Raw genomic sequence first — 11,865 nt, forward strand, 5'->3', positions numbered from 1 at the left:
GCACTAGGAACGAGGTTGTGGAATGGGGATCAAACTGGAAGAGGGGGGATGACATCTCGCAAGGAAAAACTCATATAAAAACTTTTGAAAATTGTACTGGTGATTATTTTTCATTGTGTTCCTTTGCCATGCAAATTTCTATGATCATTTATAGTAGAGGACTCAAAAGGCGGAGGATGCACGTAGCCAAATGATTACAAAAAGAAAAGGTACAGGTAAACAAATAGTTACATAAAAAATCAACACAATGCACCAGGGATAGCAACTGTAGGACAACATGGGAGGATCTCCATCGACGACGCCTCCAAAAAGAAAGCAACCCATGGACACCATGGATGTTGTATCCAACTAATGAGGCGGATCATAGGTTTTCACCAAAAGAGAAGTCCGAACAATCCCCATGCAATGCCTTCAAAACAGAATGTTGCAAGAATGATGTTGTTGCTAGGCTCAACCGATGAAGGTGGAATGTACATTTTCAACAACGGAACTTGAAATACAATACTCAGAGAGCAGGACCTAAAAAAAGTTGCATTGTGTTGTCAGCACGTGCCGATCCTTCATCGCACAACTGCACAAGAGTACACTCCCGACATGGGCCTAACCACAAAATCGGATATTTGTCAGCACAACACATGTTGTAAAGCAGCGCCTAGGAATGCCTCCCATCTGTGCCTATGACCCTCCATGCCAGTGGCGCCGAACCTATCTCACGATGATAAGAATCAAGCCCGCCCACGTAGAACCAACTATATCCAATCACATCTTCAAAAAAAATATCCATTCACATGGGGCACTACAAACAAGGATCAAACAACCACATCAAGCAGAAGTACAGTCTCCAAACCGGCCGTCACATACGCCTTCACGGGACATCTTGAGTTCTCCACCTACTACACTAAGTAGGGAATGACCAATTACTAGAGTACACTGCTAGGAACCTCCAATATATGAACCCAGTAGATTTGAATCAGCATGCGGTCGCCAATATAGCTATCGTGCACAAGAACTCCTTGGAGGCGGGCCGCCTCGGTTGGATCAAAGCCACCACGCAAGGCAGCAAATGCTCTCCTGATCGAAGCCACCACGCATGGGAGCAGCCTTGCCAACGACAAAGGGGTCATTTTTCCTTGCTGGTGAGTTACTGCCTATATAATTGCTTGGTTAAAAGTTTCACAAAACTAGGAGAAACATAGTTAAAAAAAACTAGAAGAAACAGACATAGACTACATGGCATGAAACCCCCACTTTACGCCAAAAAAGTGGAAACCACCAAGCAACACGAGATTAAATTCTCTGACACACAAACAAATGCCAACGAAACAGGGTCCCCACCACAGTTGATCATCCGTGCACTCTACACACAGTAGGTTGGAAGACATCACCAAGAAGCTCACTACTATGCCGCTAGGACCAGCCCCGTAAGAGGGAGAAGAGAAATCAAAGCAGGTATGGGCTACTCCGACTTTGTTGATAGTGAGATAATCCCTCTACAACCATGCGCTGCCCCAGTCCTCCGTCGCTCTCAAAACCACTAGGGACGCTGCCCCTGTATCTTCGTAGCCGCGCCCCCTTGTGCAGCCTGCATTCATCACCTCCTTGGGCCACTATTCTGACATCTATTAGTTAGTGCATCGCAGAACCTCTGCCGAAAGGCATCACTGAGTTCCTGGTACATCTCAAGCCCACATTTGGTAAGATTTTTGTCCCGGCCAAAATATTGTTGGAAATATACATGGTAATATATGACAAAGGTCTCTCTCTTTTCTGTCTTGCACTAGCCTTGCTGAGGAACCTTTTATAACACTGTTGGGTTGGATGTGTGTGTATAATGATCTAGAAAAAATAAATAAAATTGACTGTCAAAGGTTAGATGAAATAATAATGACTCGTATTGATCATCTAGTTCTATCGTGGCTATATGGCACATAGGACGTGGTTGATCATATCCTTTCTCTCGTGACGTTAATATGCAACTAACAATTTTTCTGAAAAAAGTACATTGCATATTTGGAAAGTAATTAAAGTTATTAGCAACCTTTAAATGTAGTTGAGCTTCTCGGAAAACTCGCTAGAACCATTAGACATCTTACACGACTTGGACACTTGCACAAACTGAGCAAAACTCTTCAAATGGATAACCAGTATGAACTTGTGGTGTTAACTCGTGCGTAACTTGGACTTATGAAGTAATGAATTGTTCTCTCATGACTTGCTCCGAATTTAAACATCTCTCCATTGCTATCCCTAATCTTGACTCCTTACATATTCTGGACTTCTTGATTCGACTCAGCACATGAATTATAATCTAGACTACCAGCCCATGCTGCCACATGGAGGAATTCTCCCAAAGACAACAAAGCCTACATTCCAGAGCGATCCAACGGAGACGATGCAGTGGCCGGCATCGACGCTCCCTCTCTCGCCCTCCAACACCAATGGCTTCTCCATGCTTCTTCCTTTCGGGTTCCATTCACTGGGACGACACACACTAATTGGGCTCATGGTTGGCATAGAACGCTTGCACATTCTCTGTATTGTAGTTGTAGGGTTCTTATACCAGAGCAAAAGATAACCTACTCACTAACAATGCGATTTGAGTCTCCTCTCTTCCCCACAAGAACAACTGTGTGACGGGTACCAAGCGACGGATGGTTTAATGGAGGAAGGAGCGAGTCGAACTAGGAGTTCAAGCTAGAGCGTAGGGGAGCAGCACGGAGCTTGTGGAGGGAGCCCGCAGCTGCAATGCAGTGGCCAGCGGGGTCGATCCCGGTAGCTCCTGGCGCTCACGCCCCATCCCTTGTGGGACGACCCATTCACATGGCTCACTGTTGACTTTTTCGAGAGAAAAACATCAAAAGATTCGCAAAAAACAAAAAATATCGTGAATTAAAATGTTCACGGATTTTGAAAAAAAGTTCACGAATTTAAAAGAAAGTTCATTGGTTTGGAAAAAGTTCATCGAATTTGAAAAAAGTTCAACAAACTTGAAAAAACACATCAATTTGAAAAAAGTTCATCCATTTGAAAAAGAGTTCATCGAATTTGAAAAACAAATCATGGAATTTGAAAAAAAAATATTTGAATTTGAAAAGCAGTTCATCAAATTTGAAGCATAGTTCATTGAATTCAAAAAAAAGTTCATCGATTCGAAGAAAGTTCATCAAAATTTTAAAAGTTGATCAAATTTGAGAAAGAAAGTTCATCGATATGAATAAAAAAAATTAGGATATTTTAGAACAAAATTTCATCAATGCGAAGGAATTTTTTTGAAAAAAAATGAAATGAATGAAAAGAAGAAAGGAGAAAGATGAAAATAAAGGAAAGATCTAACTAAACTCATCTGGTGGTGTGGCTTTGTGGGTACTGTCGCTCAGGTTAAGATTGCGGCCTCAGCTTGGAAGCACTAAGAGAGGGCAGCTGTTCCACAGCTCGAGACTGGGCAAGGATGTAAGAGTGGTAACTCAATATGTCTCAGTACCTGACCTAGAGCTCCCCCGACCCGCTCCTTCCCTCTCGCTAGGGTTTCTGACGCTGCCGGTGGCTCCCTAGCCCCCTCCCGCCGCTGCCTGCCACCGGCGCGCGCGCCCCGGCCCTTCCCGCCTCCCTCTTCCCCTCCCCCGCCCCCTTCCGATTCCTCCCCCGTGTCGCCTTCCCGGGAGGTGGCCGGGGCGGCGCACCCCCTCCCCTTCCTCTTGGCCCTGCCCTCCGCTGGATCTCCCCTGCCGCCGTCGGCGGGTGCCCCCGGCGCTGGCCTAGGTGGTGCCGGCGGTGGTGGGACCTTCTGTCCCCGCGCGCTCGTCCCCTTCCCGGGTAGGAGACGGCGACGGTGCTGCTCGGTTGGGCGGCGACCCGGCGTTGGGCGAGGTGGCGGTGTTGCGCTTGGCGGCGGGGTGGCGTGCGGTGGCCGGCAACGCATCCCCGACCAAGATCTGGGCCCTCCTGGCCCCATCTGGGTCCTAGCGGGCTGGTCATTGGCGTGGCTTCGACATCCTCTGCGTGGCGCCGACGGCGTGCCTTCTGCAGTGTGACAGCGGCAGCTTTACGGGCATCCGAGGACTCAGTCGGACCTGTAGGCCCACGGGACTGGTATGCTCCTGCTGTCACGTCCGGTCGGTTACCGTCGTTGACGTGGAGGTTGGGCCCTCCCGCGTGCCGACGATGCTGTTGTCCCGAGTCCCCGCTCCTCTTCTTCGTTGAGCAGGCCCCTTTCGCAGTGTCGTGGTTAGACGGCGCGGAAGCTTCAAGGCCGTTTTGGCGCGGAGTGATGTTTTGTTTGGTGGTGTGCTCTGGTCCGCCCAGGTGAAAGTTGGGATCGGGAGAAATCCCTGTCGGCCGAGCGACTCCGACGCGGTGGTGCATGAGGATGCCGCCAAACCTTCCTAGAGGACATCTTGGGTACCCTTCCTCTCTCCTCATCGCGTACCTAGGGAAACCCTTGGCAGCAGCGTCGTCATTGCCGTGTCTCTTCTTTGAGGTGTTGATTGGTACCGACGCTTCGGATTATAGGAGCTTAGTGGAGGATCCCCGGTGGGCGCGGCGATCGCGAAGCTTCTTCGTCTTTGTTGTTCCGCCGGTGTTTGCATTTGCTTCTTTTTCTTTTTCTCTTTCGTTTCTTTTGGGCATGTCTGTGCTGCTTCCGTCCCAGCACCTATCTGCTTGTATCGGTGATGTTTGCTTTGTAATACAAAGCGGGGGGAAATCCTATTTCGTAATAGCACTAAGCGAGCATTTTTATTGCGGATTAGAAACACGGAAAAGAATTGCCGTCGATCCCTCTCCTCCTCTCCAATGGCTTCACTCTGCTCCTCCTCTGCTTCATTGACTTTTACTGGGAAAAAACAGTCTTTTTTTTTTTGAGGAATGGACTGCTTTCTGCTTGGGCTCCACTGACTTGAGCAGCCCAGTCCTAAATGGGCTCGAGCATCCATAAGGCCCAACCGTACCATCCCCCTGCTCCGCCGCTCTGCTCAGACGCGTCAGCGGATGGATGACAATGGCAATGGCCGCCGCCACCAGCTCGGAGCGGCGCGCCGGCGACCATGGCCGCCGCATCGAAGAGCGCGGGCGACACCGCTGGCCGCTGAACCCTCGCCGCCGGCACCCGTAGCAAGGTCTGCACGGCTCACTCTTGCTCTACCCCTGCTTAATTAGGTCTCCCTCACTCCTCCCCTTTTCTGATTAGTTCGCGTGCGAGCGTGGTGGATCAGGGTAGGAGTCTTTATGGAAGAACTCGTGTGGCAATCAGTTGATCTTGCGACCTCCCCAATTCTTATGCAGTAAAGACAGAAATGAAACTAAAACATTTGTTGTCAGATTGTAATTCATTTTCTGCAGTTCTGATTGTGTTTAATCAATATCTTTTGGCCACATAAATCATACTCGGTCCGTCCGAAAATACTTGTCGAAGGAATGGATGTATCTAGACGTATTTTAGTTCTAGATACATCTATTTTTATGCATTTTTGCGACAAGTATTTCCGGACGGAGGGATTATTAAGATGGCTTGGTTCACAGCGAGCTCCTATGCTGTTCTTGGCACACCTATTGAGCTTCGACTAATTGCTCTGCTCTGACTACATAGAGGGTGTGAGTTCCAGAATTTCTGGCCGCCAGTTTTAACTACCATTTCATATGTGAAGAGAAGCGAGATCTTGTTGGATTCATACATATATTGCATTAGACATCACTGACAATCACATGGAAATCAGGACTAAGTTAGGTTAGTGACTAATTAAGACCAAAGTAACAATGCTCATTTGGTTAACTATAAAGTATCAAAAGCTCTTTATCCCACCTTCTAGTAATTGTATCAGGTAACAGAGCTCAGCTCAGCAGCAGTGACAAAGATTTTCTTGGAAACAGGGAAGGATGCTACTATTATTATTTCAGAAACGGCACCAAGGCCGTTCCTATTATTCAACGGTAACATCCAAGAAATACGACAAGCACCAACCAATCGACACACACCACATTTTCCTCTGTCTCGACTCCCTCCCACTACCATACCAAACTAGCACACCAATTACTCGACCTTGAATCTTAAAAAGAACAGCGTCTAGGAAGAAAAACAAAGCATTCTCAAATCTCAATCTTTGCAGGAATCCAAGCCACCCTTCTTTCGGCATGGAGGTCGCAAGATCACTTGCTCGCGGATTCTCCCTCAACAGCTAACGGAACAGTGCTGGCCATGGTGCGGTACTTGAGGGCGTAAAGCATCTCGAGGTAGCGGCGGGTCTCACGCCTCTCAAGGTTGGAGACGTACTTCCAGAACCCATACACGCCGGTGAGGGTCATCAGCCTCTCAGAGTAAAGCTTCCAGGTGTATCTGAATATAAGACAGGTAAAACGATTGTTAGTCGCAGCAAACTAGTTATCCTCAGAGCTAGTAAAAACTAGTGAATTTTTGTTGCATACTTCTCCTCAATACGCTGAAGACCGCCCTGTGAGATCTTGGCCCAGTGGCTAGGGTCGACCTGGCACTTCTCAAAGAACTCAACGAGCAGAGCAGATGCCTTGTCACCCTGGTAAGGATCAATGTGGTAGCCGGACACACCATTCACGATGATCTCAGCAGGACCACCGTATGCAGTTGCGAAGGTGGGAAGACCGCAGGTCATGGCCTCAATGACAGTAAGCCCAAAAGCCTCATAGAAAGCAGGCTACACGCAGAAGAGATATGTGAGAACACAAATTTTTGCAAAGGGAGAATGTGTTTTTTGCAACATGTAGTTACCTGAACAAAGGCACCCTTTGTGTCACAGATGTAACGGTAGAGCTCAGCATTACGGACACGGTTCATCTGGGCAGAGATCCAGCGGACATGGCCATTCAGGTTGTACTGCTCAATAAGGTCAAACATCTTCTTGAACTCAGCCTGCTCCTCCTTGTCCTTTGATGGATTGCCATGGTCACCACAGACAACCACAAGGTTAGCAAGCTCCTGCAAGCGAGGGTTCTTGCCATACAGCTCAACCAGACCAGTCAAATTCTTGACACGGTCCAAACGAGCCATTGAGAAGATGATTGGCTTGTTTCTGTCCTTGAGCACATACCTGCAGATGGTATTCTAGTCAGTTCAACAACAATAAATGCATCAGACTGTTGCAGCTCAAGCGGTAAGAAACAATTCTCTGGTTCTCACTTGTGCTCATTGTTGTCGACATTACTGTAGAGCAGCTCCTCGATCTCTGGGTGGAGGGAGGTGAGCCTCCTCTGCGACTCGGAGTACGGGAAGTAGATCGACATGTCCGCACCAGGTGAGACTATGTTAAACTTGGGGTCAAAGACATCGATACCATGGACAACACGGTACATTCCAGGCATTGTGAACGCCATGTGAGACTCATACTGTCCAACGGTGTCCTTGCTGAAAAGGCAGAGTTTCCATTAGGCCATGCAAAGACGACAACAAAACAGATGGATATGATCAGTGAAAGTTCAGTTGTAAAGAAATATTACTTTCCAGCAATCTCTTGGAAGGTGCTAGTGATGATGAAGTCGGCATGGTTCATTGCAATCAGGTCGGTAGTGAACTGGCATGAGAAGTGGTAGTGGTCCTCAAACTTCTTCCAGTAGAGGTCAGAGTTGGGGTACTTGGTTTTCTCAAGCGCGTGCGCTATAGTACACTGCATGCCAAAGACCATGGTAACATCAGCAAAGATCAGTATGTGATAAACATGATTCCAGCAACAGAAAGGCAGCTATAATTCGCACATGAGTAACACCCATCTTGTGTGCAAGCAGGCACGCAACAAGGTTTCCGTCGCTGTAATTTCCGATGATCAGGTCAGGATTGGCCTGGAGCTCTCCAGAAATCTCGTGTGCCACATCCTGGCAGAAATGGGGCAGAGTTAGCAAGATATATTTGTGAATAATGAACAAGGCATGATGGTGAGGTTAGGCATCTACTTCAGTGAAAGTCTCCAGGTACGGCCAGACTTCAAAACGTGAGATCCACTTGCGAACAATTCCACTTTCAGTTCTGAATGGCACACGAAGGATGTGGGTGTGCTCTGTTCCGAGGACCTTCTCAAGACGCTGACCGCAGGTCGTGCCGGTTGCATCTGGGAGAAGCCTGGTAACCTGTGCAGGGCCAAAAAAAAGTTTCAGTATCATATGACAAGCTTTAATTCTCATATGAGATATGACACTTACAATAAGGATCCTTGGTGTGATGTCGAGGCCTTGCTGCTTGATCCTCAGTAGCATCTCGTTCTCCATAGCACGGACTTGATCCAGAATGTAGACAACCTTTGGGGAATCATAGCACAAGGATTAATCAGAACAGGTTTAGTCACTTGACCATGTATAAACTATGCAGGATGTGTTACCTGGCCTCCGGTGTCAGGGTACCCCAAGACATTGGCTTGGGCAAAGTAACCGTGCGGCGAGAGGATGACGACATTGAACACCATCGGGATTGTGCCAAGGAACTTCTCGAGCGTGGACGGGTCGGGAGCCTCGAGAAGGTCGAGGAGCAGGTGAAGGGTCTCCTGCGCACGCTTGGCGCAGTCACCCCAACCCTTCTCCAGACCAAGTTCTTGGAACCTGCATTTGTCAATCAAAAGAACTGTTAATAACATTTCAGTGGTTCCTTGTCAGGACAATGCACTCCAGGCCCCAGGACTGGCTGATAATGGCGTACAATACAATAGTCAGTACCTGTGGTGGAAGTCCGAGTACGGGGTGTCAGCCGGAAGACCAGACAGATGCTCCTCGGCCTTCCTCAGAGCTCCCTGGAGGGCACTTAGGCTGCGGATTCTGTCGTTCAACATCATAGTCTGCAGAAAACAGAGTACAAGTTGTCATACAACTTGTGCCAAGCCTGAAATCTGTAAACATTGTAGATAGAATGAAAGATTGGCTTTACCATGCCCTTGTAGTTGTGCGCACGGAGGAAGTTGAGCAGGGGGTACATGCTTTCCTTGTCATGGAAGAGCTTCGATGACAGGTGCCTGTTGAGGAACTGCACACCGTTGCCGATGGACTTGGACAGGGAAGGGCGAGGGAAGGAGGCATTGAACGGCTCAAAGTCCAGCTCAAGCACGAAGTCCTTGTTGCTGTCAAAATATGAAAAATAAATATCATCAGAGTAAGAGAACCAAATTGTCAGTTACTTTTTCAATTCTCTGATACTGATATTTTTATCTGTTTTTACCTTCCTTCCACAAGCTGTTCCTTGAAGTGCAGGTACTCAGGGACACTCAACTCCTCGACAGCAAGCTCGCTCACATTGACCCTCACATATTCCCAGACACCAGGCCTTGGACGGATGGCAAGCGCAACCCACGGGGAGATAACGATCGCCTCCTGTATGATTTATGAAAAGCCACCGGTTAGAGCAACAGGTAAAGCGAAAAAGGATGCTCAAGAAGTCTGCTGAGATAAGAAATCAGATGCAAACCTGCGCTGCCCTGAGCACATCCTCAAAGGCGCCGTCCTTGAGCTTCTCACGCTCTGCCTCGGGGATTGCGGCGTTGTACTCAGCGATGATCTGGTGGGACTGCAGCATTCCATTTCCAAGGTTGACCAGCCTGCACAAAGCATCGTCATGCCGCTTAAGATCCACCACATATCATTCAGAATTATCGGATCGAGTAAGATCCACCCAGATATATCCGCAAGTCAGATTGGTGACATCTGAAGCCATTGTTGAGCACATCATGCATCATTCAGAGAAGAATTTGGAATTCCATTCGAAACATTACAGTGCTGGTTTTCACGGTGCATTTACTAAACTTGACAAAATTATAGTATGAGATTCAGTTCAGCCAGATGTTGTGCTACATAGATCCTGCCAGATCCAGGCGTCGGCAGACCGATTAGAGCATCATGTTCAGCAAGTCTTGATTAGCACTAGGTCGATGTGCAGAATACAATCATTCTACCCAGCTGCACCTTATATCGAATCTAAAAGTGCACGTGCGGTCAGATCTGGCAGCAATCAAGGTGTGTCATTAGTGTTCAGTACTAGGTTTTGACAAAGACTTGTTTAAATATTTGATTGATGATTGACCAGGTAGGCGCCATGAGTAGGAATGAAGTTAAGCATCCATTGCGCACTAGGCCAGATTTGATTAATTGACTAGAGGATCTAACAAGAGGGCAGGCCTGGCGCAGTGGTGAAGTCCTCCCCACTTGTGCCAAGAGGTCCTGGGTTCGAACCAGCCTCTCTGCATTGCACTTTGCAGGGGTAAGACTAGGTTCCTATAATCCCTCCCCAGACCCCACCTTGTGTGGGAGCTTCTATGCACTGGGTCTGTCCTTTAGGATCTAACAGTTATCCAGAGTGCTAGCCACCACCAGGAGATTTACATACTGGCATGATGAACTTTAACAAGAAAATATAGAAGTAACACTGGCAGTGCAGGGCAGGGCATGGGGGTCAAATCGAACCTGGTGAAGACGGCGACGAGCTCGTTGGGGTGCGCGGAGAGGGAGTCGCCGATGCGCTCCCTCACGCTGTGGAGGCGGCTGAGGACACGGTCGCCGGCAGCTTCCCCCATCGCTCAAGCCTGGTCTGCTGCAGAACAGGACAGGTTTATAAGTGGTGGGTTCTTCAGTTGAGAGATCCAACAGATGAGCTGGAACCGAGCAAGATTTGAAGAAGACCAAAGAAAAATAAAACATTCGACGGCGCAAACTAGAGGATCGAGAGGCATACAAGAATCAAAATCTAGACGTAAGGTTTCAGACAGAGGACCGAGTAGGAGAAAGCAGTGGAGTGTGCGCGTCTATAATTATACGGATCTGAAGTGAGAAACCAACAGGTAGCCCAGGTGTTGTCCGGCGAGAAGTTCAAGTAGCCGACAGACGCCGGTGGGTTTGCATGAGCAGCAGTAGCCGCCCGTTGGAAGCAAAGCTGGCAAGGAGGAAGAGTGAGGCGTGCGAGCACCTTGGAAAGCATGAGATGAGCGTGGGGATTCGGGATTCCTTTCTTGCAGGCCATGCCAAGGTGGTTAAGGCTAATGGTGGTGATTAGGAGTCGAGCTTTTCGTGTTACTGGGAAATGACAGAAATAATCTGGAGCTAATTAACCATGGCTGGTAGCAACCGACCGACAGCGCGAGCTCCGACACGGACCGAAGCGCAGGCTTGTCGGCAGGAAGGGAGAGGATCCATGCATGAGTGAGTGATAAACCTCACTACTAGATCTAAGGTGCATCATCCATCCACTTGGTGAGTTGGAACTGAAACCTTAAACGCAGAGAAGGGAATGATGGGAGCCCCAGATCCGGCCGGAAGCACCACCAACCCACCACATCTCCGCAAGTGGACGCTGATTGCTATCTTCTGACTTCTGTCCCCTAGTGCATGAATCCAGTCTTCTTTTTTTTTCCCTTAACACCGAAAACAGAGGGAGCTGCACCGACGACACCGAAACAGAGCAGCAGAGCACGCGCAGAAGAAAGAAGAACACCATTGGCAGCACAGGAGGACGAGCTCACCTTGCTCTTCTTCTCCGCGGGGTAGAAACGAATGGAAGCAGACAGAGAGAGGTGGACGACGGCGGGTGAATGAATGGAGAGCGCTGCCCACGGCGAGGCCGGGTATTTATGCTCGCTGCAGGGCCGGGCGGGGTGGCTGGCAGGTGGCACGCACCCTCATCTTTGCACTGCCCCCCTCCTCCTTCACTGTGCAGCAGGATTCCTTTGCTTGCGAAACAATTTATCCAATTAGTGCATTCGATTCGCGGTGATCTGACCCGTATCTTGATTTCTTTCCATCCATCTGTACGTGGGTCTCTGTGGCGAGATACGGCTCTGTGTGCAAGCGGGAAAAGGTTTCCTCCTTTAATATTCTAGAAGTTTGGCAAGGTTTGTGTAGCAAGCCATGGGCCAAATGGATTTCTCAGCGGGGTCA

General features: G+C 48.6%; 1 protein-coding gene across 3 annotated transcripts; it reads right to left on the reverse strand.

Annotated features, from left to right (window-relative positions):
- Nucleotides 1-5,850: 5,850 nt before the first annotated feature.
- On the reverse strand, nt 5,851-11,557 carry LOC119288144 (sucrose synthase 1-like). Of its 3 annotated transcripts, none has more exons than XM_037567770.1 (15): nt 11,451-11,557; nt 10,399-10,525; nt 9,407-9,536; nt 9,161-9,312; nt 8,873-9,062; nt 8,665-8,783; nt 8,334-8,550; nt 8,158-8,253; nt 7,912-8,085; nt 7,717-7,833; nt 7,462-7,628; nt 7,145-7,369; nt 6,737-7,055; nt 6,418-6,662; nt 5,851-6,328 (listed from the first exon to the last, which is right to left on the reverse strand). In XM_037567770.1, the coding sequence occupies exons 2-15, from the start codon at nt 10,506-10,508 to the stop codon at nt 6,142-6,144; spliced, it is 2,448 nt and encodes an 815-aa protein (XP_037423667.1). In that variant the 5' UTR covers nt 10,509-10,525; nt 11,451-11,557; the 3' UTR covers nt 5,851-6,141. The 3 variants fall into 3 exon arrangements, with proteins under 3 accessions (XP_037423667.1, XP_037423669.1, XP_037423668.1); XM_037567772.1 differs by having other exon boundaries at nt 10,399-10,522; nt 11,451-11,469; XM_037567771.1 differs by lacking the exon at nt 11,451-11,557 and adding an exon at nt 10,667-10,682.
- Between the last annotated feature and the right edge of the window lie 308 nt (nt 11,558-11,865).

Source organism: Triticum dicoccoides, chromosome 4A (genome assembly GCF_002162155.2).
Source record: "Triticum dicoccoides isolate Atlit2015 ecotype Zavitan chromosome 4A, WEW_v2.0, whole genome shotgun sequence".
Lineage (NCBI taxonomy): Eukaryota > Viridiplantae > Streptophyta > Magnoliopsida > Poales > Poaceae > Triticum > Triticum dicoccoides.